This window comes from Phallusia mammillata, chromosome 5 (assembly GCF_965637545.1).
Source record: "Phallusia mammillata chromosome 5, kaPhaMamm4.hap1.1, whole genome shotgun sequence".
Classification (NCBI taxonomy): Eukaryota; Metazoa; Chordata; class Ascidiacea; order Phlebobranchia; family Ascidiidae; genus Phallusia; species Phallusia mammillata.
In genome coordinates this window covers 5,060,771-5,082,138 of record NC_137256.1, presented here as the reverse complement: position 1 = coordinate 5,082,138, position 21,368 = coordinate 5,060,771, and the positions used below count along the sequence as shown (strand labels likewise).

The 21,368-nt window shown below is 37.0% G+C and overlaps 4 protein-coding genes and 1 non-coding gene across 6 annotated transcripts; 3 read left to right on the top strand and 2 right to left on the bottom strand.

The window, feature by feature from the left end:
* Positions 1-1,955: 1,955 nt before the first annotated feature.
* On the bottom strand, positions 1,956-2,026 carry Trnag-ccc (transfer RNA glycine (anticodon CCC)). The gene has a single exon. It is a non-coding gene; the product is annotated as a tRNA-Gly (tRNA).
* Positions 2,027-3,063: 1,037 nt separating this feature from the next.
* Positions 3,064-7,828, top strand: LOC145227830 (cdc42 homolog). 2 transcript variants are annotated; one of them, XM_080092752.1, is made up of 6 exons: positions 3,064-3,234; positions 4,970-5,042; positions 5,153-5,262; positions 5,340-5,537; positions 5,916-6,038; positions 6,828-6,892. In XM_080092752.1, exons 1-5 carry the CDS (start codon positions 3,130-3,132, stop codon positions 6,003-6,005), a joined length of 576 nt encoding a protein of 191 aa, XP_079948878.1. In that variant the 5' UTR covers positions 3,064-3,129; the 3' UTR covers positions 6,006-6,038; positions 6,828-6,892. The 2 variants fall into 2 exon arrangements, with proteins under 2 accessions (XP_079948878.1, XP_079948877.1); XM_080092751.1 differs by lacking the exon at positions 5,916-6,038 and having other exon boundaries at positions 6,828-7,828.
* Positions 7,829-8,501: 673 nt separating this feature from the next.
* Positions 8,502-12,738, top strand: LOC145227827 (nucleoside diphosphate kinase 7-like). Its single transcript, XM_080092748.1, has 9 exons — positions 8,502-8,929; positions 9,776-9,811; positions 9,912-10,022; positions 10,102-10,268; positions 10,339-10,500; positions 10,644-10,851; positions 11,437-11,607; positions 11,982-12,158; positions 12,227-12,738. Exons 1-9 carry the CDS (start codon positions 8,927-8,929, stop codon positions 12,365-12,367), a joined length of 1,176 nt encoding a protein of 391 aa, XP_079948874.1. The 5' UTR covers positions 8,502-8,926; the 3' UTR covers positions 12,368-12,738.
* A 4,695-nt stretch (positions 12,739-17,433) lies between these two features.
* On the top strand, positions 17,434-20,031 carry LOC145228143 (cytochrome P450 1A1-like). The gene is made up of 5 exons (XM_080093137.1): positions 17,434-18,063; positions 18,149-18,235; positions 18,301-18,403; positions 18,556-18,720; positions 19,013-20,031. Exons 1-5 carry the CDS (start codon positions 17,446-17,448, stop codon positions 19,627-19,629), a joined length of 1,590 nt encoding a protein of 529 aa, XP_079949263.1. The 5' UTR covers positions 17,434-17,445; the 3' UTR covers positions 19,630-20,031.
* On the bottom strand, positions 19,708-21,357 carry LOC145228083 (L-seryl-tRNA(Sec) kinase-like). Its single transcript, XM_080093064.1, has one exon. The coding sequence runs from the start codon at positions 20,868-20,870 to the stop codon at positions 19,911-19,913; it is 960 nt and encodes a 319-aa protein (XP_079949190.1). The 5' UTR covers positions 20,871-21,357; the 3' UTR covers positions 19,708-19,910.
* Between the last annotated feature and the right edge of the window lie 11 nt (positions 21,358-21,368).

The following is a 21,368-nucleotide window of genomic DNA, read 5'->3' as shown; positions in this document are numbered from 1 at the left end:
TAAACCGAATGGTCCGGCGCACTTGTAACCAGGGAGTCGAACCGGAACTGAACCCGAACCCGCGAACCGGTTTGAGCGGTTAATTTCATTAAACCCGACCCGAACCGCTAATGACGATTTTTAAACAACCCCAACCGGAGTTGAACCCTATTTTTTGTTTGGCGTTGGACCCGAACCGGAACTGAACCAGAAAACAATTGATCAGTCCGTTTTATACTTGGTGATTTTTTTTCAAAACAGCGCACTGAAAAACACGTTAGATCAGGGGTGTCAAACTTGTGGGGTTCGGGGGCCACATTGCAGTTTGGAAATTATGCCGAGGGCCGCATGTGATTTTTTTAAACCAGTTTTATACACTTAAACAACCATTTCGCTACGACGGCCGCATTGCAGATCCTCATTTCACCAACAGTCGCCAATTACCTGCTGGTGTTTGTATGTATATACCATCTATTTACGCATCAAAAGTCTAGATTAATTTCCAACATGACGCACAGAGTGAGCTGCACAGTGTGAAGATCAGTTTTAACTGTTTATTACATCATAATCTATATTGTGACGCTTTTAGTACCGGTTTTTCGCATTGTTTGCACACAATAAGCCTACAAAAAAGTCTGACGCACATGGCAGCTAGTTCTCCAGTAACCCAAAATCTGTTTAGAGAAGTGGATTTTTAATTACATTACGGCCGACAGTACACATATTTTTATAAACATGTTCAAGGCCGCACAAACTCTTCTCTGCGGCCGCATGTGGCCGTACGGCCGCAGGTTGTACACCCTTGATTGAAACATAACGCTTTGAGAAACGGTTTAATTACCATCGTTTCTATTTATAACATATGAGTTTTTATTTATAAATTCAATTTGTGTAAATGTCTGTTGAGTGTTCGTGGGCCGCATTGGAGGGCTTTGTGGGCCGCATGCGGCCCGCGGGCCTCGAGTTTGACACCCCTGCGTTAGATAACACTTTTGAACAAAATCTTTGCATTTATACGAGCCTTGACATATCACATATGTGACATATGTCATATTTTTTGCCATGAGCAATCTGTTCCAGCAACTCCGTGTTCGTAGAAAATACTTTAGTGCATCACGACAGCCCGGGTGTGGGTTTAGGCTACTTTTACTTTTAGCAGGGATTTGGCGTGTAATTGATAAAAATAAGAAAAAATAAAACAATTGACGCTTACCGAACTAGCCTAATGTTTATCTGAATGGGTCCCAAGACAGGTCATAATCACAACATTAGTATGAAAGAAGTCTATCAGACTAGGCTAGGCCTACGTATAGGAATTAGTAACTATATGTTACTTGCTTTAGTTCGTTCGAATACGAGCGTAAGTGTTTGACATAAACTTGCTTAATTTTTTTTACAGCATCCCTTGAACCAAATGATAGACCCATAGGCAGGGTTGCCATCGACTTGAAACCAAAAATAAGGACAACCGAAAAAAATTTTTTTTTACACAAAACAAAACAAACGTTTTTGAACAAATCTTTGCATTTATACGAGACGTGACATATCATATGCAATATTTTAGCAAAAACAATCTGTTCCACCCACTCCTTGTTTGTAGAAAATACTTGCATCTCACAACAGCTCAGGTCTAGGTTTTCTTTTCGTTGTAGCATTTCACTAAGTATGTTCCTTGTAATTGTTAAAAATAAGACAAAAGAAGGACTCATCACTCAAGTAAAAAATAAGGACATTTCTTAGAAATAAGGACAGTGAACTTTTCTAATACATAGCCCTTCAAAATAAGGACAAATCTTAGAAATAAGGACGGTATGGCAACCCTGCCCATAGGCCTATTGCGTCCGTGAACCCCACGTTAAGAAATACAGGACTGCAACATTTTACTGTAATCTTACTACAGAGTCAATGTGTAAAGTTATTCGTTTTCGCGTTAAACAGAGCACAAATCAGTTCTAACGCTTTGAAAAAATAAAAACTGCACTGCCCGGGAATCGAACCCGGGTCGCAAGAATGGGAATCTTGCATGATACCACTACACCAGCAGTGCGGACGGCCCGTGAGTGGTTTTAAGGGTATATAATTGTGCGTGTTGATACATAAGTGGAAAAAATTGTTCACATTGTACTTTTTTTAGATTATAAATACATTTTTATCGACAAAATTTAATTGGTTTATACTACTAATTCCAATACGAAACGACAACGTCACGCAAAACGGTTTTGGAAATAGACTCAAAAATAAACAACGCGCCAGTCCTTATATACCGGCGCCCCTGCAAGTCAGCTTGGTTGACCCCACGGCGCCTCGCCCAGTAAAGAGGAACGGGTTTCATGAAAGCGTGACGACGTAAAGGAAAAAGAACAATGCACCGTCGCGTCTCCAGTGAAATCATACATTACGTCATAAAATGAGCACAGCTTTCTATCTTCTTTTATCTTACACGTTTCTCGACGAAACAGTCACCAATATGTGTGGGTTAGAATCGCTTTACCAACAATGTATTTGTAAGTCACCAAGAAAAGTTTTCTGTCAAAAAGTTTCACAAGAAGCGCCATTAGCTTAGTGTAGCGCTTCGGTTATAAACTGTTGGAGAATTTTACTGTTGAGTGGAAAGATTCACTTACGCCCTAGTAAATATAACCCGGAACTGATCGGCGTAATATTAGAAACGGAAATGCTTGTTGTAGTTTGTTAGTACTTAATAACGGACGTACTTTTGACATGTGTTACAATTTGATTCTATTAACATGTGTGGACTGCTGTGTTAGTGTCAAGTGTGATAGGCTAGCCGCAAGCCACACCCATTTAGCCCGTTGCCGTGTTCGACTTCGCAGTTTACTTTTTTTGGTTATACACAGAACTGGCAGATACCAGCAGTTCATGTTTCAAATATTTTTTGTTTTTCAAAACTTCACTGTGTTACATCAACTAAACAAAATGTTATTTATATTCTTGCCATTAATAGTTTTTTGTATCAATTACTAAAAGGAACTTTGTGCTTTAGGTAGAGCTTTATTGTGTGAGAAAATGTTTATCAAAGTTATACATGATATTAAAATCATGTCTATGTATGGTTTGTCACTTACATTGTAGAATTTATTGCAGGCACTTAGGTGTTGTTTAATTTATTTGAATTGCTGTTTGTTCACCATGCAAACTATAAAATGTGTTGTGGTTGGTGATGGTGCGGTTGGTAAAACTTGTTTATTGATTTCATACACAACCAACAAATTTCCACAAGAATATGTGCCAACGGTGGGTTAAATTTAGTTTTTTTCTCTATAAAATCTTGTTATCTAGGACATTGTTTGTTTAAGCACAAAGCACTCTTAAATCGATTCCCCAGAAGCTTAACAGTAAATTTAGCATCAATTTAATGTAAACTAAATTAATAATTTTGTTACCGAAAAAGGAAAACCTACATCTGAAAGTGTTTAGGACCCAGTATGGATAGTATGGCAGCTGCACACCCGAGACTATTTTTGACGGTTATTTTGAGATTTTGTTAAATATTTGTAAATTTTTCTTGGTGAAGTGCACACTTGACTGGTTCGTGTACACCCTAAAATTTCTTCTTGCACACTTGCACACTTAAAAATTCTTCGTGCACACCAGAGATCTCGGCGAAATGTGCCATAAAATCCAATGTGGTTTAGGACTAAGTCACTTCGTTACAAATATACAGCGGTTCTCAAACTTGGGTCAGCAAAGTGATGTTAGAGGGCCACGAGGAGCTTAAAGTATTTCCACAATCTTATGTAATATCAGATCTTACAACTATATCCGAGTGTCCTATGACACAAAGTTCTCTTTTTTCCCATTTTTGAGTAACAAAAGATGTTATGGTTCGCGCACAATATTAATACTGTTTTATTCTGGATTTGATATATTCCCTACATATATATATATATATATATATGTTCTCATCAAAGTAATGTTCCGAAGCAAAACAAAACTCTTCCTGGATATGTTGTTGTGGGAATACTTTTGCAAGGAATAATTTAGCATTGGTTGTCAGCTCCAAGTTTTGTACCGCAAAATTATGTTCGGTTTTATAAATATATTTAGCTTGAATTTTTAGTGCTTGAGAAAATTGCGAAGGCACTGCCTTGATGATAAAGTTAAAAAGTTAATAGAAGTTTGATGAGGTGAACTTGCCAATGGTCTATTGACCAATGTTTGATTTTCACAGTAACATTAAGGCTGTTATACATTAGCCAATGTGATGTTCAAGCAAATTTTGGGGGTTGGTATTGCTAAGAAAGGTTTTTGTGCAATATTTTAATGGTATAGTTCCATGAAAGGATTTTAAGCAAACATTCCTATTGCTTATTTTTTGGGGGAATAGAGTGTGAGTCATCTGAAGGGTTTTAAGGGTGATATGTTTCTGACTTCTAAGGGCCGATATCTGGTGTTATTATGTTATTGAAAAATAGGTGTGACTAAACATCACATGATATCCAATGACATTGTGCACATGATAATATGAGTCCAATAGGGGTATGTAAAACCAGGTTATGGTATTAAAAAAATGCAAACCTTCTTTCCAACCTGAATAGCCCTGACTGTCAGCACTTTCGATTTGTATGAAATTTTCACATATGACTGATAATGGCACAAATATTAGCTGAAAAATTTTAACAACAAAGAATGACGCTTTTTATGAATTCTGGGGGGAGTTTCTTATTTACATTTTTATGCATTGAACCAAATGGCAATCTTTATGGAGTTGTAGTGTGACTCCTAAGAAAAATAAAAAAGTTGCAGTTGGGATTCTGGTAATACTAGGAGTTATAGGTGGACCTTCTGATGCTTGTAATTCTGATTATATAAATACCAAAATTGATCAGGTTTCATTTAGTGTCTTAACTAAATTCTGGGTTATACTGATGTTTGGTGCCAATATACAGCTTGACACCACAGCAGTTTAATTTGGCTATTTGCAACTTTGCCTTACCATGTATGTAACTAAATTTTATATTTGACTTAGGTATTCGACAACTATGCAGTCACTGTTATGATTGGCGGCGAGCCTTACACACTGGGTCTATTTGATACAGCAGGTATATATGATGTATTATTAAAGATCTCACATTGCAACATAACATTTCTCCTGTTAAACATATGGTTGTTTTTCTATATCATTTAAAATTTTATTCTGTTTATTACACAGGCCAGGAGGACTATGATCGATTAAGACCACTCAGTTACCCGCAAACTGATGTTTTCCTTGTTTGTTTTTCTGTTGTTTCACCATCCTCATTTGAAAATATTAAAGAAAAGGTAAGACCCATCTTGTTTTGCAGTTATATAACAGTTGGGGTTGCACTGTGCTATAATAATCTATTTTTTTCAATCAGTGGGTGCCAGAAATTACACATCATTGTCCCAAAACCCCATTTTTGCTTGTGGGAACTCAAGTGGATTTGCGTGATGATGCTGGAACTATTGAAAAATTATCAAAAAACAAACAGAAGCCAATCAGTCAGGAGTCTGGAGACAAACTGGCAAGGGAGTTAAAAGCCGTCAAATATGTTGAATGTTCTGCTTTAACACAGGTAAGGGATACATTTGTGTTTAAACTACGCATTAGTACACTATTTTGCTGTCATATGAAGCAAATGCTCTTTGATGGCCTTGTATTTGTCACATTGTCATTCACAGTTTCAGTCATTTCACAATGTTTTATCAAACTAATTTTACAGTAACTTTTGCGTTGGTTCTTCTGTGCATCAAACTGAAACCTTTGCAGCAAAAATGCAGGCGAATGCAAACTAAGTGTTCTTATAAACTGCCTTTGCAGCCAACTTCCTTGTTGACATATAAATAGGCTGGTGTTGTGTCAGGCTGATGGACTGCCCCACTTTTGTAATGTATGCAAAAGCATAGGATTCCAGTGCATTATTTTTGAAATTTCTATACTTCTGTTCATACAGCGTGGTTTAAAAAATGTCTTTGATGAGGCAATTCTTGCAGCCCTGGAGCCACCACAAGAAAAGAAAAAATCAGGCTGCGCACTTGTTTAGTTCTTACAAACTCTCTTCCATATGTATTTCATGGTAACCGCCCACTTGATAGCAACAGCATGGATTTAAGTTGAACCTTTAAATTCCAAATTACAAGTTTTTGTTGAAAACACTACTCTAAAATTTTTGTTGACTGTTAAGCAAACTCATACATTAATGATAAATTAAACATGTGTGCGCTTAAAATGCTAAATGTTTTTTGTTTTTAATACAATGTGCATGCCCGCAGTGATTACTGATCTAGTTTCATTTTGGTTTGGTTGATTATAATCAGTAAGCGGACAACTTGTATGCCAGCAACAGGTCTAATATTCACTTTTCATTGCAAAAGAAGTGGTTTGCTTGGCTATGAATCATCAGATGATTTTACACATGTCAAGCTAAGATAAAATACTATGTATTGCGTTGCAAACTAATGTGAATTTAGTGACTCACTTTTGAGAGTCCAATTTTGTAATACTCCACTATTATAAGTCAACTGGCAAGAAATTTGTCACCTAACAGGCATTAAGAGCCCTGTATTTGCAGTATAACTATTGAACATTTTGTTTTCTTTGTACTATTCATGTTTTTGATTCGTTGAGTTGAGTATTCTATGCACTAGTTTTGTTTCCAGTGCCATAGGGCAAAATATTGTTACAATGAGCTTCAATATTTTGCTTTGTTTAGTTCACTAGTATTTTGCAAATCTTTGTTTTTTTGAAAGAGCATGTACTAAATTGTACTTTTATTCCAGATCATGTAAAAAATAGTCACTGCTGTATTTCGTTACATAACAATTGTTTATACTTGTGTTAAAGTTTGTTTCAATTTTATTTGCAGAAAGGACTCAAAAATGTTTTTGATGAAGCCATCTTAGCTGCACTTGAACCTCCGGAACCTAGGCGCAAACGAAAGTGCAACATTTTGTGAACTTACAAAATATTTGTCTTTCCAACAACTCTAGTGCAGTGCTAGCAGGTGCCACATTGCTCAATACACTTAGCTAACATTGTCAGCAGATCTTTTTGCAGGTGAAAAACTTAATGCATTTTTCTTTTTTGTGTTGAATTCAGTACACGCAAGTTACATAACCCTTTGCATGATGAGCCCTTCCTGTCTGAATGACCTAGGCGTATATGTACAGTTTGTTTTCCTTATTGTTAATAACTTTGTTTTTATATTCTGATTTGTTTCCTTCTGCTGCTGCCTCTGCAGACCAATAACCTATTTATGAATATCATGTAGCAAGAAGTTAATACTGCTGGTGAATTCATTTCAATTTCCAATTAAAATTACAACAGTTGAATCCCAAGCAATTTGAGTAGCTGACCAAATGATTGTTGCAGTAAATCGTTGTTCTGTAACTACGGTCTTATCTGAAGTGAATTGCTCAGTAATGGTCGCTGGCAAAAATGCACACTGTACGTATTGGTGGTCTCCACAATATATCCTATTTCGCGCCTTAGCTTCTGCACATTGTATTCTGATAGTTTTCGTGTTTTAAAGAAACTTTTCAATAATGCAGCAGACTGTTTTAAGAATAGAAAATATCTGCTTTATATTCTGTTCTTTTGTGAGGTGATTGGTTTTTGTCTTCGCCAAAGAGTGTCTCCATTTCTTTTACTCATCATAGTAAATACATCTGGATCAAATCTATGGGCTTGAACTTTCATTCCAACATTTCTGTTATCAAGCCTAACAATTACTGCAATTTTTCATGACCCGCTTGGAACAATTCTTAACAGTTGTGTGTGGCAGTATGATTATCTTGTTCAGCTATTCAGAACCAACTAATTATTGACTAATAAATCGTGGCAATAATATAGCGGAAACTGCGGTTATCAGCGTGATTGTTTTATTAGAGGCAGAAACTTTGTTGCGTTGAGCAATAATGTTACTTGGAATAGAAACAGACGTTCTAAAAGTACATGGGTGGACTATATCAAAGTATATACAAAACGTGTTTTACATAGACTTTGGACTACATGATGAGATACACTGCTTTAATTAAAAGCAATTGCCCGCAATAGCGGCGTATTTATGTAAATATGATGCGTTAGCAGTAAGCTGGGTTCATCTTAAAGTCAATTTTTGGCCTACCTGCCGAAAATTTTGAGTCTACACCTACTGAATAATGGTTAAGGTTAAGACCCTATTTAAGTATGATTAATAGTGTAATTTAGTAGTACTCACATGGTCGCTAAAGCAAATTCCATGTAGCTGTTAAGAATTATGCGACGGAAGTAAGTAGCACTGACCATATACAGCGACAATAGCAGAATATCGTCCTGAAATTCCAACAATTAGTGTAACAATGCAATCAAGAGTGTAACTGTGCGAAGAGTTTGCCTCATACAACGACTGCACACCAAATACTTAGCTGTACCTACGTAACAATAACAATATGAAAAAAACGACACAAAATATGCTAAAAAAACTAACATCTGTGAAGAAAGTTTGCGATGTAGGCAATGCTTACAATACCTTTGAGTTGAGACTGTTGGCGGTAGGCCGTGCCTGCAGTACTTTGCTTACCAGAACGACGCCACTAATTGTTAAAAATGACAAATGAAAAACTCCCCAGTTGAAATAAATTACAGAATGTGGAGGTAGCGTAGCAACAAATCATTGAAGCGTAACGGTAAAACGCTCTGATATTTTTGAGTTTTGTGTTGTTAACAGCCGATCGTGCTATGTAACTATAACGTTATTGTTACAATAATGCCAAAGAAACCATACGAAAAGTGCATTATTTTATAATTTTTATTTAACATTTTTTAAATCAGCGTGTAAATATCAGAAAAGAATCTTCGGTGCAGTGCCAAAATAAATTGGAAATTATTTGGTTTGTTGATAAAATACTACTTCTGTTTGCAGAATCTATATTTGTTTGATTACGATACTAGAACTTAATTGAGTTATTGTAATATCCTGTCAAAATGGTAAGTTTGATTTGTATTTATTATATTAAAGTAAGCAAACTTAAATGTTTCATTTTTGAGCAAGTTTTTAACTTTGCGCAGATAATTGGCATAAAGTACTTCCTGGTCCTTTTTTTCACATACATTGTACCAGTGGTGGGATTCAAAATTTTTGTCAGCCGGTTCTATACCAAAAATCATATTTTCAGACGGTTCTGTTACAAAAAGTCCATTGACAGTAATCAGTAATGCTAACCGGTTCGCTGATCTCATACAATTTCGTGAGATGGTTCTATAGAACCGGCCGAATCCCACCACTGCATTGTATCCCCAAACACTGACATTCAGGTCATGCACAGGCGCACATCCACATGGGATATAGTCAGGGTTGCCATACCGTCCTTATTTCTAAGATTTGTCCTTATTTTGAAGGGCAATGTCTTAGAAAAATGTTTGTCCTTATTTCTAAGAAATGTCCTTATTTTTGACTTGAGTCCTTGTTTTGTCTTATGTTCAACAATTATAAGTCAAATACCTGCTACAAGTAAAAGTAAACCTAGACTTGAGCTTTTGCGAAATGCACGAAGTGTTTCCTGCGAACAAAAAGTAGCTGGAACAGATTGTTTCTGGCCAAAATATTGCATATGATATGTTATGGCTCGTATAAATGCAAAGATTTGTTCCAAAACATTTGTTTTATTTCGTATAAAAACATTAATTTTTCGGTTGTCCTTATTTTTGGTTTCAAGTCGATGGCAACCCTGGATATAGTGTTCCTGGGCACCCAAGAACTTATTGGGAACTGCCATGTTTTGCAGACTGGCCCGGAATGGTACAAAAGCAAATTAACATATTCTTGTTTTTTAGTTTCCTGGCTATACTGATGCATACATTGAACCTTCAGTAAGTTGTTGAACAATTGGTGTTCTAAAATGTTATGCTTCAAAGAATATATATTTCATAAAAATTTGTACTTGTTTGTTATTACAATGTTTATTTGCAGTCTGCACAAGATGAAAGGTATTCATTTATTGCTGAGTGGTATGACCCACAAGCAGCCTTAATCAGAAGATACCAGTTTCTATTTTATCCCAAGGACAGCAGCATTGAAATGGTTGGTTTATGAAATTGAAAAATAGTTGAAATTGCTTTGTATATTTATAAAGATTGAAATTTTTGAATAATTTTTGCAGTATGACATAAAAAATAGACGGAAGTTCCTCAGTCGCACAAAATTTGATACAGTTGGGATTGACAACTTATACATCGGAAGTCAAATTAGCATTTACTCAAGGCAGCTAACATTTGTCGACTTCGGTGACAAATTCACTGAAAGCAAGTTGGGAAGTAAAAAAGAAAAGTAAGCCTTTACCCTGATTGACGTCACATTTTTTGGAGCTGTAACTACAAATAATTCAAACTATTTAAAGGACTTTAGCACTAATAAAACCGGATGCTGTTTCCAAACTGGGCACAATTGTAATTGCTCTGCGAGAAAATGATATTCAAGTTTGCAAAGCTAAGATGGTACAATTCTCAAGAAAAGATGCAGCATTGTTTTATGAAGAGCATCAATCGAAGCCCTTTTTCAAGTGAGTAGATGTTACACATAAAACAACTTCAAATAAGTTGCTGAAATTAATAGTAATGGGCTGCTAGTGTTGTTGTTTTTTGTAATTTGCAAACCATCAACATAAACACTAGCTTGCTTTTTTTGACGAAAAAATGTTTGCAGCTCCCTCATTGACTTTATGACCAGTGGCCCTGTTGTTGCCATGGAGATTATGGGAACCAATGTCACAAAGAAGTGGAGAGAATTGCTTGGACCAACAAGTACTGCTGAAGCACGCAGCACAGCACCCAACAGTATTCGGGCTATGTTCGGATCAGATGACACCAGAAATGCTGCCCATGGTTCAGACAGTGCTGATTCTGCAGCCAGGGTATATACAATGGATTTGTTAACTTTAAGAGAGATGGTGGTACAGGCCTGGGCAAATGTTTAAACGGCATGGGCAAATGTTTAAACATGGTGAATGAAAACTGGAATCAATTTCCAGAACCCAATTAATGTTTGCTGAATATTTTTAAACCAATTTAGCATTTGAACTAGTAAATTCTGCTAACACCATAGCTCAGGCCACCCGCACATTTAGCTATTTTTCGATAGGTGCCGCAAAGAGCACAAATCCCCATTGAAAATGGTATATCTCAAAATATACTGAGGGCTATTGGGGCTGGGGTTACGTATTATCAATAAAAATGTAATGAAACTAACACTAAAATTTAGTTCCTGATGGAAAATTTTCAAAAACTTACTTCCTAACCCACCTCTCTTTAGCCGCTAAATAAATAGTTCTGCTCTTGCGCCACCTATCGAAAAAGCCTTAAAAAGTTAGTTTGATGATAAAATTTTATTGTAAATATCCTTGACATGAGAGAATTACACAAATTTGTAATCCTGTTGCAAATTTACCAGCACCAAATCGCATGAACAGTGATTGAAAAAAATGTGGTTTATTTTGCAGGAGCTTGAATTTTTCTTTCCATCCCGAGCAAGATGTGAACTTGCAAACACAGCAAAGTTTGAAAACTGCACATGTTGTGTTATCAAACCACATGCTGTGAAAGCAGGGCTTGTGGGTGACATTCTCACAGTCATTCAGGATTCTGGCTTTACTGTGACGGATCTATGCATGGTAAGTTTAGTCACCAAGATGACTGATGGTTGGTGTAACAGCCTTGTGTGCCCAAGGTATCTGGTTTAAAATCTTTCTCCGCTTCTTGTGTTTCCCTGAACAAGAAACTTGAGTAACATTGTTTCAACCCAGTGAAATCTAATTGGTTGAACTAAATGGTCACTAACTTTCTAAGTTAAAAAAACAAATGAAAAATGATTCAACTGGCTTGCAATAAAAGCAGGTATCTCGACAGAGGACTCATTAGTAGCATAACACATTCAGGCATAGCACTGAGGATAAAAATGAAACAAACGAACAAGTTTACACCCTCACATTTGTTTTGTTGATAGCCTTACCATAAAAATCGAATTTATCTGATTGCTTTCTTGCAGCAAAATGTTGAGAAAGCGAATGCTGAAGAGTTTTATGAGATTTACAAGGGAGTTGTGGCCGAATACCAGAACATGGTTAACGAATTGTGCAACGGCCCATCTCTTGCACTGGAAATTACATCAAAAGATGATGATACCGCTGTCAAGTTTCGTGAACTGTGCGGCCCAGCCGACCCTGTAAGTTTACATTTCCTCTAAAAAATTATGCCTAGAAGAAATTTTGACCCTTGGTGTGGACTTCTCAGGAAATCGCTCGTCACCTAAGACCGAAGACTTTGAGGGCAATGTTTGGCAAAGATAAAATTCAGAATGCCGTCCATTGCACTGATCTGCCCGAGGATGGGATTCTCGAGGTCGAGTACTTCTTCCGTATCTTGAAAAACTAAAATTATATTGTTTTATGACTTCGTCGTTTATGTTCCTTGCACAAGTACACTGTTCACGCATACAGAGACTTTTAATAAATCATTAACAACAGTAAAACCCACGTGCCCGCCCAAAACCGACGTCCAAACCTATGTTACATTGCATTTGAATTGAAAGACAGGAAAGAATCAAATTTGTTTCGAATATTTTGCTTTAAGGGTGAGACACTTTTTGTGTTGGCAAACAAGAATGGAAAATAGGACTTGTTGTAGCTGGTTTTTTTGGTGGTGTGACAAGTATTGAAAAAGTGTGTAGAGAGTTAACACACACACAGTTATTGCAGGGTTACCAGACGTCTGAAAGTGCAAATAAATTTTCAATACATTTCAAATATCCCGAGTTTTTGCATCTAGCAGCCTTCAAGTTTTCAAAGTGGCCGAAATTGGCTTTTTGGGTGATTCAAGCAGGGGAGTGAATGTCCCATAACGTTAATACTCAAAACCGATTGCTTGCTTTATTCCCTATTCCGGCGAACAAGGATGTTCAAAGAGGTTTACTGTTGTCTGTGTGTTTTTTAATACATGATGCTATAAAACGCAATATAGCGCCAGTTTGGTTTCAAGAACGGCATGTATGGAAAGTGTCAGGAGCTCGGCCCAGTCAACACCTTGCTGCTGCCAAAAGATTGTAGCTAGTTTTGTTGGCTTTTGTACGAATACTGTAATGTAGGCTAGTCCAAGCCGTAAGTTAAAAAAACAAGCTAGATGGCCCACTTTAGTACAAGTAGAACTGGCAGGCACATGAAGTAGGCTACCAGTAAAGTGAAAATGTAGTATTTCTACCGCAGACCCAAGTATTTGTAAATAGTGTTTTAGGCTGTGTTAGCAAAACAGACTCTTATGGCATTTATTTATTCTGCTCCCGACGGCTTCGTTTTGAAAGGCGAATTTAAGCAAGCCGACATACATTGTCGAACTCGAGTCACAAAACATTAGTGAATCATTACAGGTAAACATTTCACTAACGGCATAAAACCGCAGGCTACGTACTGTTAACATACACGCGGTCAACTAATGTTTAAATTGTAACCCTCCTGTCACAATATGGGTCGTATCAAATACTGTCGAAAGCTTGTAGGAAATTGGAAATAGTAGAAGCATTTTTCATTGTAGAAATAAAGGCCAAACAAATCATTCATCTGCCAAACCAGTTACCGATTTTTTTAAAACGTGCATAACGATAACATACAAATGACATAAAAATATATATTTCAATTTTTCCATTTCGCAATGCATACTCAAATAAACCTAATTCGATTAATTACTGGTTGATTAATCAGCTGCTATTTTTCACAAACCGTTTTATTTTTTTCGTATTTGTTTCTGCAAACAAAAAACACCCACAAATAAATTACGAATTGGCAGAGACACAATGGTGCTAAATTATTTTCGATTGGGGAAGAAAAAGCAAGAAACAATTAAGCCTGCCAATTCATGATACTCACTCTACGCCAGAGCTTCCCAAACTTTTTTAAACGCGACCCCTTTTAATCTCTTTAAATCTTCCGTGCCCCTTCACGGATAATATGATCAACAATGCGAAAAATACGTTTGTTGTATTTATTGAAAGGCTAATTCGAGCGAAAACTAAAAACAACCTACCGGTACTCGGAGTCTACTACTTTACACGTCCAAACACCAATACCTTGTACGTGCTTTAACCTTTAGTTTCTATCACATTGTTCTGCAAATAGTCACTTATCACCTTGGACCAAGTTTGGGCCGTTGCAGTGCTTTGCAAACGGACTGTTCGATCAATGGCGTCACTACAAGCGCTTAGCTGAAAACGTTTTAAAACCGACGTAACTTAAACAAAAATGGCATTGTGACGTTATACAAAGGTCAAGGCCGGGGTATGCGGCATCCCCGTACTCTACGCCAGTGTATGGAGTACTTTCTTCAAAAGTGGTACAGCTCTCTGCGACCCCTCAAGTTTGTTAAGCGACCCCTTCCGGAGTCGCGACCCCCAGTTTGGGAAGCCCTGCTCTACGCCACGCACAATACAACAACAAGTCATCACGAAATTTCAAGAAAATAATTGAATTAAAATTTAATAAATGCACCATCTATTCAATTAAACGTAATCAGTTCTCTATAACATGACATATAACCTAATTCATATTCGCGTTGTTTAAAAAAGGGACCGAGTGCGTTTTAACAAAAATTCGGTCGAGCAATATATATGTTCCACTTACCTTCTAAAAATTATAACATCCTTTGGCGTACAAACCTTTGAAATTATCGGTCTAAAATCCTTATGTTTTTAACCAACTTGCATGAAAAGACAAAAGTTTTGCCTATCAAAAATCTTTTTTGAGGTCATTTCCAAAACTTCCACTGTGGTTCTCACATACCTATACACAAAATGTGGGAGAAAATTTGCAATCGATGAAACTTCGACATTTTTAAACGCCTCGTAAATAAAGATTAAAAGTGTTTTCGATTGTTGCTTTACGCATTACTGCTGGATCCCAAGCAACAGCAATATATTGCGCATAATATGCATCAATCAATGTTTCTGTCGGAAATATCATTAAAATTCTGCATGTATTTTCTGAGTCGTGAAATAAGCTATTTATTTCACACCAAATCACCCACGACCAATACACGAACATGTCACACTGCCAACATTCACAAAGTTGTAAGAAACGAGTGGGGTAAAGAATAGCGGTTATTTCCACCGATTAGAATAGCTTTAACCAGCATCGCATGATTTATGGCATTTGGTCCCTCGCAGGAAGTAGCGTTTTTTTACCAGCTTCCTTGACATTGTTACTTAAGGAACGATAAATCCAAATTAAGAACATAGCCTACTATTACAACGTTTATGCTATTTATTTTTATCATTACTATTTTCCCAAACCCCAACGGATGACAATTTGTCAATAAAGGTGACGATTTAGACGGAGTTCATTATGGTCATTTTTGTACTTAAAAATGACTTCGCAACATTGCGCTTTATATAGGTTGCATGCAAGAACTGCGTTAATTTTAGGTCTAAAAAGGGATATATGCTCTCAGTCGGCATAATGCAAATTTTTTTCAAAATAAACAAATCAAATTAATGCGCGAACACTAAGCATGTGCAATTAAAAAAAAACAGGCAAAAACGATCATAAGCCCAAATTTGCAGCAAACTATTGCTATTTTGGACACAATGCAGTTTTATCTGGAAACAAATCACTTTCTTTCTTAAAATAGCTGAACTTTGTTAAACATAGCACGTCGAAAAGTGATCATTGCGTGTCGACCCTGGGTTGGGTTCTTGGCTATTCTTTGAAAATTTATAAAATGTCAATCAACACAGCAGTTTTTCGAAACTCGTGTTTTACGAAAGGCAGACGTTGTGCTGGGCACTCAACCAAGTCTGTCAATTGTAAAACACGCCACGTTCGAATCATGTGTTGATTAATTACTTTAAAGATGATTTGCACATGGCTGATGGGCTCTTTGTTGCAGCTGGTTTGCAAATGCTGTCTGCAAATTGATGCTGCGATGCAACTTTAGGGAAATTGTACGGCTTTGCACCGATTCTGGCCGCACTGTGCATTAAAATGCACACATTGCATTTTAATGTGCATGGACTTGAAAGTAATGTGGCAGGTTTTTATGCTGCCCAAGCCTATAATTAAAAGACGTACACGAAACCAAATACACATACAATAAATGCTGATTTTATTTGCAAGTTTCTTGCATACCAAAAACAAAGAAAGAGGAAATTGGTTAAATAGGCGATTGCCATATACAATAAGTCCATCATACGTCTGTTACGGACAGTCCTCCTATTTAATTAAAAGTAACTTGTCTTCCCAGAATAGTAAAAAAACATGCTAAAATTTTCCGGTTTTGCATTTTTTCACTGATAATTGAAACTAACAGCAAGCCAACTTCATGCTAACAAAAATTTGTCATATAGCCTACTTGTGATATAGTTGTTGACCATCTTTATGAGTAATGTGTCCTCTTTTTATGAAATGAGTAGGCTAATGTGTCCTCTTTGGTGAAAGTTTGCAATGTATAGCAGTAAGCCAGTTTGCAATGTATGTATACAGGGAGCAAATGGCATGTCATTTCAGCAAAGGTTGAAACCAAGTCGTTCCACGCATTTATGTTGTGCGCACTCTGAAGGCACGTAGCTAATAGAAGAATTTACTACGCCTTGCACGAATGATTGATAGGTCGGCTAATTACAACCGACGCTGCTATCACGAACTACTACGTGCAAACACAACAAATGTTCTGATTGCTACATTTTTGACTTTTGCGTCCGCTTCGGACTTTTTTGTCGTTAATCGTTTGTTCGTCTACCCAGATCAATTAATCACTGATGTAAATACCAGCTTACTGAAATGGATCCAATTTGCGGGGTCGTATAAAAATAGCGACAGGGACCCGATGTTTTCAAACGCGTAAACCCATTGAAGCGAGGGTATTGTCTGACGAATCTTTTGAAAAGTTGTAAAATAGACGTTTAATTCGGATCAGTTTGTAAGGTGGGCGACGATATACAACTGACAAAGATTTTAAACAAAGGCTTCAGAAACGAAGGTTGTTTTTCAAAGGTGTTCTGTACAAGCTGGTTTAAATCGTCGAAAATGAAAAACGTAGTTTAGAACTATAGGCTAGGTTATAACCATTGGTGGGATTCAAATTTTTTGTCAGCCGGTTCTATCACAAAAGTCATATTTTTCAGCCCGTTTTGTTACAAAACGTCCATTGACAGTGACCAGAAATGCTAACCGGTTCGCTGATCTTATAAAATTTCGTGAGACGGTTCTATAGAACCGGTGCGAACCGCCTGAATCCCACCAGTGGTTATAACCTAGTATATATCACTGCTTTACATTCTGGGAAGAGGAAAACAGTTTCTATAAGGGCATCCAATGGCAACGTTGCCAATTCAAGTATGTAAATAAAACATGACTGGTCGATGCTAACAAGTTTTTGAAAAAACAACTGTACACTCCTGCCCGAATCTTTTTTGGAAAACAGTTTTCTTATGTTTTGCTTCTATATTTAGGCTAGCTCGTAGTAGGACAATGGAGATCGAAAAAATTGTAAACTTTGAGTCAACGACTCTTGTCTTATTGGCCGCAGCATCGCTTATCCTTCTTGCAGCGGTAAAGAATATTACAAACAAAGCACCTAAACCTCCTGGCCCCTTACCATGGCCAGTGTTCGGAAACGCACCGTCTTTGGGTGCAAATCCTCATTTGGCTTTTCAAAAAATGTCTCAACGTTATGGTCCAATTTTTCAAATTAAACTTGGAGGCGTAAAGGCGGTTGTCTTAAGCGACTACTCGGTTATTCGAGAAGCGCTCTGCAAGCAAAAGGATGTGTTCCATGGACGACCTGCTTTTTCCTCATACGAAGCGGTATCAGCCGGGCAAAGCGTAGTGTTTAGCGACGTTCGAAACCACCGCATGGATTGGCGCAAGGACAAATCGACCATTATTCGCCACTTGCATTTGTTTGCAACTTCCGTCAAAAGCAGAGATCACTTGAATAGTTTAGTGACCAAGCACACCATGGCGATGGCGAGGGAACTTGAGGCCAACTTGGATGCAAGAAAATCTCGCGAAGATGTTATTCGCCGAAATATGGCGAATACGGTTTGCAACATTTGCTTGGGCAAAAGCTTCGGTCAAGAAAATCAGGTGAGTTACCACTTTTATATACTTGTTGAAAAAATTGCTTAACATTTTTTGGTCCACAAACAAAATTACACTTTCTTCTGTAAAGGAATTTCAAGAGCTTTTAAGCATGAACGGAGAATTTGGTGAGATTCTTGAATGTGCACCTCTTGTCGATTCCATGCCGTGGTTGACTGTAAGTGTCTCTGTAACATCTTGTTGTTTGCAAAGATCAATTTTTAACACATTTTACTTGTTTAGCGCCTCCCGTTTCTGAAGTACAAAAAGGCAATGGCGGATTACTACAGGATTAATACTATGCTTGACGACTGGACCAAGAAAAGGTACAAATTTTCCTATATATAAGTTATAACTAATGTATTACAAGTCTATTACGGTACGTTTATCGAAAAATAAGTAATCTATGCCGTAAAAAAAATTACCGAAAAAATCGTATTCGTAAACTGCAGTGAAAATGACTTGCAAACAAACAAGACATGTGAGTTTGTTGCAGAGTTATTGAGGCACTGCAGGATTTCGACGCTTCTCGTGTGACAAACATCGTTCATTCATTGGCAGCAGATCACTTAAACAACAACGTATGCGACGATAAACACAACATGCTAAGTGAAAGCGAACTTGCCAATGTAACAGCTTTAACTGAAGACATTTTTGGAGCAGGTAATTTGCAACATGATTCTACTCACAGTGCGCCAAACTCAGTCCATTGTGTGCTCCAGTCTCATAACGCTTTATAACACGGTGTGGCTGCAGCGGGTTTAGTCATGATCCACCAGTTGTGCCCTCCACCGTTTTGCGTTCAACGTTGCAGAGCTATTTCCGGCTTGGTGATTGTTTTAGTGCTGTTGCGCAGCTATGTTTTCTTTCATCAAGCGAAATACACTTAACATATCCTTCTTTAACGTTTTCAATTTAGTTCCATTTTTAGTATCTATTTATTTATGCTTTGCAGGTCAACATACAGTTTCAATGTCCCTTGCATGGATGCTCACATACATGCAAGCTTTTCCAGCGGCAACACAAAATATGAGAGCCGAAATTCAAGGCGTGGTCGGGGAACGGCTACCGACGCTTTCAGATCGCAAGGATTTGCCCACAGTTGAATCTTTTGTTCACGAAGTCTTTCGCCATGCCACGATAACGCCCTGCACCATTCCACATTGTGCGTTACAAGATACCGTTCTGTGCGGTTATTTTATTCCAAAAGGAATGATGATAATGGTTGACCAGTACTCCGCAAATCATGATAGCAAAGTGTGGAAGAATCCAGACGCGTTTGAACCGGAAAGATTTATAATTACCGACGACCAATCACACAAGAAAATCAATAAGCTTATGGTTGAGAAATACTTGGCGTTTTCGATTGGCCCAAGAAAATGCCCCGGAGCTGAGCTTGCAAAGTCGTGGCTGATCCTGACATTAGCCATTTTGATGCAGACTTGTTGGATTGAGCCGGAAAATGGCGTCCCTAATATTAAAGCCAAATACGGACTGGTGATGCAGCCTCAATCACTATCGTTCAATCTGAAAATAAAAGACAACTTTAAACAAACCACATCTACAAATTAATCTCTTGTATTACAATTTACAAAATACGACTTTGCACATACATCAGTCGAAAACAGAATTGGCAGCATATCTTTAAGATTTTCCATTGGAATGTGATTTAGGACTGTTTTCATATAAATGTTTTATTTGATATGTGGCTTTAAAAAATCCTGATCTGTTTGACACAGACTACAATTTTACAATAAAATATCAACTGCAAGAAAAGTAAAAGATTTACGGTAGCTTGGTGTTAAGTATAAAAACTTGGAACAGAATCTTTTTCATTACAGTTTATATTGTTATCAGCCTTCATGTATATATGCTGACATTAAGAGCCGTAACTTATCTTCTAGTGTTACCATATTGATTGTTCCATTTTTTCGCACATATGCATTTGTATCAAATAAATCAGACTTTATTTCCGTCAAAGTTCTCTTTTTTGCTTCTGTAATGTGCCTTGATTTACATTTAATTGTCAGTTCATTTAAAAAGTCGGAAGATTGAATCATGTCTTTGCATATTTTTCTTAAAATCAGATCAGCCTGGTGCCTGATATTGATTAAATTTGTTTGCCTGCATGATTCAGCAAACAGTGGGTCTACAGTTACCACGTCTTGAATAGGATTTTCCAAAGCACTCTGCAAAAAACTTGTTGTACCCTCTGGCTGCAAAACACTTTTGGATGTATCTATATTTAGCACTTGTTTTTCCCAAAGTACATTTGTAGATCCTGGAACTTCCATTTGAGAGTTAATGGCCAAGAGGGACTTGTATTGGACCTGTTTTTCAAGTGGTCGCTTCTTGTTTCTTTCTTCACACACACACAACGGACAATCAAGAAAACAAATGCAAAACCCACAACACTCTGATTTAGCCAACTGATAGAATTCATAGCGCATTCCTCTGTACTGCATATTATCATCAATTAGAAAAACAATTGGCTTAGAATCAAGCATGGATTGACTGACTTTAGTGTGTATGTACTGGCAAACATCTTGTTTAAGTATTTCAGTGTCATAAGAACTTAGGTTTTCATGAGTAATACACTGCAGGTAATGTCTTACCATTCCAATCGCATCTGATCTGGCAGTTTTCCATGTAACTGGGCCATCATTGTGTTTGATCCATGGTAATAAACTATCATAACACACATGAACAAAGGAAAATGTTTCCAAATTGATCAACTTGGAACATAAACTTGTTTTTCCAGATGCTGGTAAGCCACACAGTACAACAACACAAACCTGCCTGGTATGGGACATAGTTGTTGATAAAACATATCCCAAAGTGATTAGTGTCTATACAAAAAACAAACAAACAAACAAATTAGATGCTTGGTAGTTGGTATGTATACATACATCGTAAAATCAAAACAGGAAATTCAATACATATTAGTGTAAGAATATTTTCCACACATGGAAAGACGTGTATACTTTGGCTACAAACAAAAAATAGATCGTACATTAACAAAACGCCCTGAAAAAAGTTCACATGGTTAAAAAAAACAGGATGTACTGTCGTTTTATGCCTACACTGTTATGTTAACGCTAACCACATTCGTCAAAATTCATAACAATCCTTCGCTGTTGAGGTGTTTCCCCTAACACTTTCCGAGTCATAAGCTTTGAAAAAAAAATCGGAAATAAGTTTGGATATTTACCAAGTATTTATTGTTTTAAAACAAATGCTTGTTAATTTTTGAAAAACATGCTATATTTTAGTATTTACAATAAAAAATGTGTTTTGATGTCCGCATGTTC

Bases quoted from the DNA above. Each gene is read 5' to 3' on its own strand.
- LOC145227830 (XM_080092751.1), top strand. From the start codon at position 3,130: ATGCAAACTATAAAATGTGTTGTGGTTGGTGATGGTGCGGTTGGTAAA. The intron at 3,235-4,969 runs GTGGGTTAAATT...TATTTGACTTAG, and splicing joins CACAAGAATATGTGCCAACG to GTATTCGACAACTATGCAGT. The intron at 5,043-5,152 runs GTATATATGATG...TTTATTACACAG, and splicing joins GGGTCTATTTGATACAGCAG to GCCAGGAGGACTATGATCGA.
- LOC145227827 (XM_080092748.1), top strand. The intron at 10,269-10,338 runs GTAAGCCTTTAC...AACTATTTAAAG, and splicing joins TTGGGAAGTAAAAAAGAAAA to GACTTTAGCACTAATAAAAC. The intron at 10,852-11,436 runs GTATATACAATG...TTTATTTTGCAG, and splicing joins GTGCTGATTCTGCAGCCAGG to GAGCTTGAATTTTTCTTTCC.
- LOC145228143 (XM_080093137.1), top strand. From the start codon at position 17,446: ATGGAGATCGAAAAAATTGTAAACTTTGAGTCAACGACTCTTGTCTTA. The intron at 18,236-18,300 runs GTAAGTGTCTCT...TTACTTGTTTAG, and splicing joins ATTCCATGCCGTGGTTGACT to CGCCTCCCGTTTCTGAAGTA. The intron at 18,721-19,012 runs GTAATTTGCAAC...TATGCTTTGCAG, and splicing joins TGAAGACATTTTTGGAGCAG to GTCAACATACAGTTTCAATG.
- LOC145228083 (XM_080093064.1), bottom strand. From the start codon at position 20,870: ATGTCCCATACCAGGCAGGTTTGTGTTGTTGTACTGTGTGGCTTACCA.